The sequence below is a fragment of the Crocuta crocuta genome, unplaced genomic scaffold (assembly GCF_008692635.1).
Source record: "Crocuta crocuta isolate KB4526 unplaced genomic scaffold, BGI_CrCroc_1.0 scaffold29, whole genome shotgun sequence".
NCBI lineage: Eukaryota > Metazoa > Chordata > Mammalia > Carnivora > Hyaenidae > Crocuta > Crocuta crocuta.
The window spans coordinates 4317290-4323416 of NW_027533280.1; the positions used below are offsets into that span (position 1 = coordinate 4317290).

A 6127-nucleotide genomic window follows, 5' to 3' on the forward strand; every position below is an offset into this window, starting at 1 on the left:
AAGGGGAGGAACCAGGATGCCAGTGGAGGGTCTCACGTCACTGTGCTAACTACTGCTGAGGAGGCCCCCAGGCCCGGGGGGGGTGGGGTGAAGGCGCGATCCAAGTCACTCACCACCCCTAGGAGCGCCAAACCAGAGCCAATGTTGATCATGGTGGGGATGATGTCAAATTTCCCAGCCTACAAATGACAGAAAAGGAAAAAGTTGCGAGAGGGGTGGGCAAGAGCAGATAAAAGGCGGGGAGAGGGCCCCTGGTGCCTGGCCAACCCAGAAGCCCAGGTCTGAACCAGAGCCCCGAGAGAAGCTGGCAACCAGCCTACCTTTCCGAACACTATGATGTCAAAGCGGATGCCGTAGGCCTTGATGAGTGTGCGGTGCTCGGTGCCAGTCGGGTCGCTATAGTACTTGGCAAACCTAGGGAAATGGGGACATCAGAGCAGAAATCTCCAAAGCCCTCGGGAGCTGGCACCGCCTGCAGGACAGACAGTACCTGAGCACCTCAGGGCCCCTCCCAGCTAAGGTGGGTCGTGCAGCATGCGGGCTGGGCTGTTGGCAGGAGGGTGCCAGCGCCCACGGGGTACCAGAACTTCTCCATCATCACTGTCACCTCCTACAGTGGAGCCAGAACCTCTTGCTCTGAACATCCCCCTTGACGTAGCAGAACCACCTGCCTCTCTCTAGGAGATCCTGGCCACTGACAGAATGTGGCTGGCCAGCAGCAAGCCCCAGGGCTGCCTTCTGGATAGGGGCATGGGGTCCGGCCATGAAACTCCACAAAACTCAGCCATTCAGCCCTGGGCATTTTTTTTTTTTTTTAAAGAACCACTGACCTACTGATGGCTAAATGAGTAAATAAAATGTGGTATATCCACACAATGGAATACTCTTTGGCCATTAGGGGAGATAAAGTCATGATAAATGCTACAATATGGATGAACCTTGAAAAAAACATGATGCTGAGTGAAAGAAGCCAGTCACAGAAGGCCATATAGTGTGCGACTCTATTTATGCAAGTCCAGAGAGAAAGGAGGCAGACAGCGGGTGACTGGGACTGAAGCAGAAGGGAAGACAGAGGTGGTGGCTGAAGGGGCTTCTCACTGAGGGGATGAAAATGTTCTAAAATTATGCCGATCATCCTACAACTCTGAATAGACTAAAAATGATGGAGTCCCACACTTTACATGGATGAACTGTGTGGTGTGTGAACTATATCTCAATAAAACAAACACCCCACAGGGGGAATGGTGGGGGTGGGGTCTATTGAGCCATGATGCCATTTGCGGTCTATGTTATATATACAGGACATTGATTCAGAGAAGCCTAAACTCTCGGCCCACAGTCAGTCTGGCCCACAACCTCTATGCCACGGTCAGGCCTGGTGCTAGCGGAGGTCAGGGGGTGGGTTTCCTTCTGGTGACAGCTCCCGTCGGCTTCTCTCTGTTCCGAGGTTCTGACCCAAGCTTGAGGTTTTTCCACAATGGTTTCTAAACTGTAACAGTAGAGACAGAGCAACACAAACCTAATTCCTTTCCTAGGGGAAAAATTCAAATATCTGCCCTAGCATCAGCGAGTCAGCTGGTTCGAAATGAGAGTGGACTGTTAATTCCGGAGGTTTCTGTGATCCCACGTGTACTGGATTGCACACATCACCACTAGAGGGAGACAAGTGCAACTCAAAAGCACCTCAGACCTACTCAGGGGGCGCCTTGTGGGGCTGCTTTTTCTGAGTGGCAAAATGCGGGAGAGATGCCGCAAACGGCACGCGACAATGTACGCGGCTACAGGCTGGCTGCCTCGGGAAAGTGGCAATCATGACCCTGGCTCCTTGGTCCTCCCATCAGATTACCAGCTGCACCGGGCTGAACACTGTCACCCAGGATTCACATCCACCTGGAACCTGTGAGTGGGGAAAGGAAATAGGGAAACAGGGCCTTTGCAGCTGGAATTAGGTGAGATGAGGTCGGACTGGATTCGGGTGGACTTTGATTCAATATGACTGGTGTCCTTATAAGAAGACAGGAGAGGGGCGCCTGGGTGGCTTAGTCGGTTAAGCGTCCAACTTTCGCTTAGGTCATGATCTCGCGGTTTGTGGGTTCGAGCCCCGCGTTGGGCAATGTGCTGACTGCTAGCTCAGAGGCTGGAGCCTGTTTCAGAGTCTGTGACTCCCTCTCTCTCTGACCCTCCCCTGCTCACGCTGTCTCTCTCTCTCTCTCCTAGAAATAAATAAAACATTAAAAAAAAAAAGACAGGACACACGGCGATGCGCACAGAGGGAAGAAGGCCATGTCACAACAGCGGCAGAGGCAGGAGCGATGAGCTTATGAGCCAAGAAACTCGAAGCACCGTGGGGGGCCCCCAGAACCCAGAAGGGGTGAAGAAGGCAGCTGGCCTTGCAGACCGACACGTTGATTTGGGGATTCTGGCCTCCAGATCCGTGAGAGAGTAACTTCCTGTTGTTTCAAGCCACCCACCTTGTGGTAATTTGTTGTGTCGGTCCCAGGACAGGAGTACATGGTACTTCCGGCAGGGAAATATCAGCAAAGGCCTGAGGCTTAAGTCTGTATCTCCTGCACCCTGGGGATTCCAGGGGCAGTCTCGGGTCTTTGAGAAACTGCTTCCTGGGTCAGGCCCCAGAGGTCTTCGGACTGGAGGATCACAAGCTCACCGACTCCTCAAAATCATTGAGCAGGGGTCCTAGCTGAGGCTGGCCCAAGGGAGCACAAGCAGCCGGCATCCCTGGGCTGCTCTGAAAATTGTATCAACGTGATTTTTTTTTTTTTAATGTTTGTGTGTGTGTGAAACAGAGAAAGAGAGAGAGAGAGAAGGAGAGAGAGAGAGAGAGAGTCAGAACAGGGGAGGAGCAGAGAGAGAGGGAGACACAGAATCTGAAGCAGGCTCCAGGCTCTGAGCTGTCAGCACAGACCCTGACGTGGGGCTGGAACTCACGGACCGCAAGATCATGACCTGAGCTGAAGTCGGACGCTTAACCAACTGAGCCACGCAGGCGTCCCTCAGGGTGATTTCTGAAGTAAGAAGGGGCACAGAAGGCTCTCATGGGCCAGGACACTGTGGGCACAAGATCTGCTCGGAACACTCTCTTTGGTACATACCTCCCCACCTGCCCTCGGGGGCTGCCTGAGTGCTGGTCTTTGGTGGGCTCGGACGCCCCCACCAGGACCGATCCAGCCACCATCGCCCTCCTGTCCCCCAGCCACAAGAGAACCGGGCCCCAAGCTCACGCCTACCTGAAATTATAGCCAGGGGACACATTGTGGTCCACATCTCGGGTGTCCAGGCGGCGGAAGGAGTACCTAGGCAAGCAGAGGGAGGCGGTTCTGTCCAAGTTGCAGTCCCAGTTGATCTGGATGCCCATGATGCCTCCCTGTGGGTTGCGAGCAGAGACAGAGCAAGCTTTCCTCAGGGCCCATTCTAGAATGCGATGCGTGAAAGGCTGTGTCCGAAAAGCCAGGGGCCTCCGCCTACCTCGACGGCCATGTCCTGGAAGCTGTGTCCTGCATCCTGCACTATTTTGCCAAGACGGAATATGGGGCAGAAGGGATCTGTTACGACGTCATAAATGCAGGATTTGAGGTAGGTAGTGGTGGCGTTGGGAAGAATATTCCTCCTAAAGTCAGGAGGAAGCAGAAATGGAGCAAGGAAAACCTCAAAGAGGAGTCAGAAGATGCTCTAAGACACTGGTGAACTCACACAGCAGGCCACCACTTACTTGCTGAAATTAAATTTGGGATACCAGATGTTGTTCTTGACCAAAAGAGTGAAGTTTTCTGCAGCTTTTAGAAAAGCAGGTCTGAAAAAGATAACGTCACATACTGTTAATAAAAGTACAAATATATGTACAGTCACATCCTTACGTAATATTTTTAAAAAGCCCATGCACATGTGTCATACAATGTCATCTGGCCAGAAAAAAATGTGAAAATATCTCAAGCATCTTTTACCATCCTCTGCATAAACACTAGGTCAACAGAGGACAGTAAACTAAGCCTTTCTGTGTCTTCCTGTCAGGCAGCGGGAATTTTAAGAGGTTAGGAATGAATAGCTAAGGAGAAAGGATGCCTAATGGCTTCCCTTGAAATTATTCAGCCTGCAGTCCGCGCATCTCACTCAGGTGCCCTCAGGGGAACGCTCTACAGATCTGGTTTTACAAGTCCAGGCAATGGTAAAGTCACCTCCAGGGTGGATCCTGATCTCATCACACAAGTACACAAAAATCATGTGGCAGGCGCTCTCTTCTCAGAAGCGCCACGTCAGCTCCTGGATGGCCCTACGGTGAATCTGTCTCCAAGGCCCTCCCCAACTTCTTTAGGGGGTCTCTACCTGAGAATCCAGTGCTGCAGGCAAACCCCTCTGGGGGGCGGGGGGTGCGGCTTCCCTGATCCAGGTGGAATATTTGAGTTTATAAACAGTATCAATAACTGTCTCAACCCTGAGACAGAACCAAGCCCACACAGCAAAAACAGCTGAACCTGTCACCGCTGATGCCACGGCCTTGACCAAGGTACTTCTCTTGGGGCTTCAAATTCCCTCATCTCTGAGAGGGATGGGTAATATTAGGGTTTTTCAAACTGCTGTCATTCTCTATACCATAGCTTTCCCCTCACATCTGTCTACCTCATATGTAAAACTTTGAAGATTAACTTTTATTTTTTTAATTTTTAAAAAACTTAATTGATTTTATTTTAGAGTGCACATGAAAGGGAAGAGAGAGAGAGGGAGAGAGAATCTGAAGCAGGATCCATGCCCAGTATAGAGCCCCATGCAGGGCACGATCCTGCCCTGAGCCAAAATCAAGTATCAGACACACCCAACTCACTGAGCCACCCAGGAACCCCTAACTCATAGTTAAAAAAAAATGGAGGTGAAATACACATAATGTAAAATTAACCATTTTAAAATGTATAATTCAGTTAAATTGCACTAAACACATTCATGATGTTGTGCAACTATCATATCTAATTCTAGAACATTTTCATCACCCCCAAAGAAAAACTTTATACCCATTAAGCAGTAGTATCTATTCTTCCCCCACCTCTGGGAACCACTAATCTACTTTTGTGTCTCTCCAGATTTGTCTACTCTGGACATTTTATATAAATGGAATCATAGAATATGTGGCCTTTTGTGTCTGGCTGCTTTCACTTAGCACCGTATTTTTTAGGTTCATCCACATCGTAGCATCTAGCATTTCATTCTTTTTTTATGGCTGAGTCCTGTTCCTTTGCATGGATGGACTGTAATCTGTTTCTTTCTTTCTGTGTTAATGGTCATTTGGGGTGTTCCTGCCTTTAGGATCAACTCACTGTTTTTTACTGACATTCATTTTGAAATGAAACTTTCCATCATGATTATAAGAAATATTATTTGCCCCAAGTCAGAGGTCATTGTTCTAATAAATATAATCAAATCAAAACAATATTATTTAAAGTTGTAGTTTAGGGGCATCTGAGGGGCTCAGTTGGTTAAGCGTCCAACTCTTGACTTTGGCCCAGGTCATGAGATGGAAACTGCTTGGAATTCTCTCTCTCTCTCTCTCTCTCTCTCTCTTTCTCTCTCTTTCTCTGTCTCCCCCTCTGCCCCTCTCCCCTGCTCATGCTCTCTCTCTCTCTCAAAAAAAGTTGTAGTTAATATTACTATTTGCCCAAAGTACTGAATCTGGGGGTTGTAATTTGTGAGAAATGGAAATCACCAAGTTATAAAAGACGCCCCAAACCAAGATTCCCTCCTTGATATAAGCTTAGAATAAGCTGAATAAGAATGGAAATGGGAATTCCTTCTCTCCATGTGACTCATGTTATTTCATGTTATCAGTGTACACTTAACAATCTTCTTCCACTCGATTAGATACATAACAGTGCCGTCCAACAAAAATATACTGAGACACAAATACAAGCCACCTTGCAATTTGAAGTGTCTACTGGTCACATTAAAAAGTAAAAAAACCAAGTGAAATTAACTTTTCTATAATAACCCCACTATATCTGAAGTATTACTTCACCAGGTAAACAACACATAGTATTGTATATATATGTATATACTATATGTATAGTATATATAGACTATATAGTAGTATAGATGTATAGTAGTATAGATGTGTAGTAGGTATATA

General features: G+C 48.2%; 1 protein-coding gene across 1 annotated transcript in view; it reads right to left on the reverse strand.

Annotated features, from left to right (window-relative positions):
- Positions 1 to 6127, reverse strand: part of P2RX4 (purinergic receptor P2X 4) — a 17632-nt gene that overhangs the window by 1543 nt on the left and 9962 nt on the right. Inside the window, exons 6-10 of the mRNA XM_077748008.1 lie at positions 3728 to 3808; positions 3484 to 3625; positions 3246 to 3382; positions 321 to 414; positions 114 to 179 (exon numbers count right to left, since the gene is read on the reverse strand). Of these exons, the coding sequence (XP_077604134.1) occupies positions 114 to 179; positions 321 to 414; positions 3246 to 3382; positions 3484 to 3625; positions 3728 to 3808 (520 nt within the window). The remainder of the gene's footprint in view (positions 1 to 113; positions 180 to 320; positions 415 to 3245; positions 3383 to 3483; positions 3626 to 3727; positions 3809 to 6127) is intronic.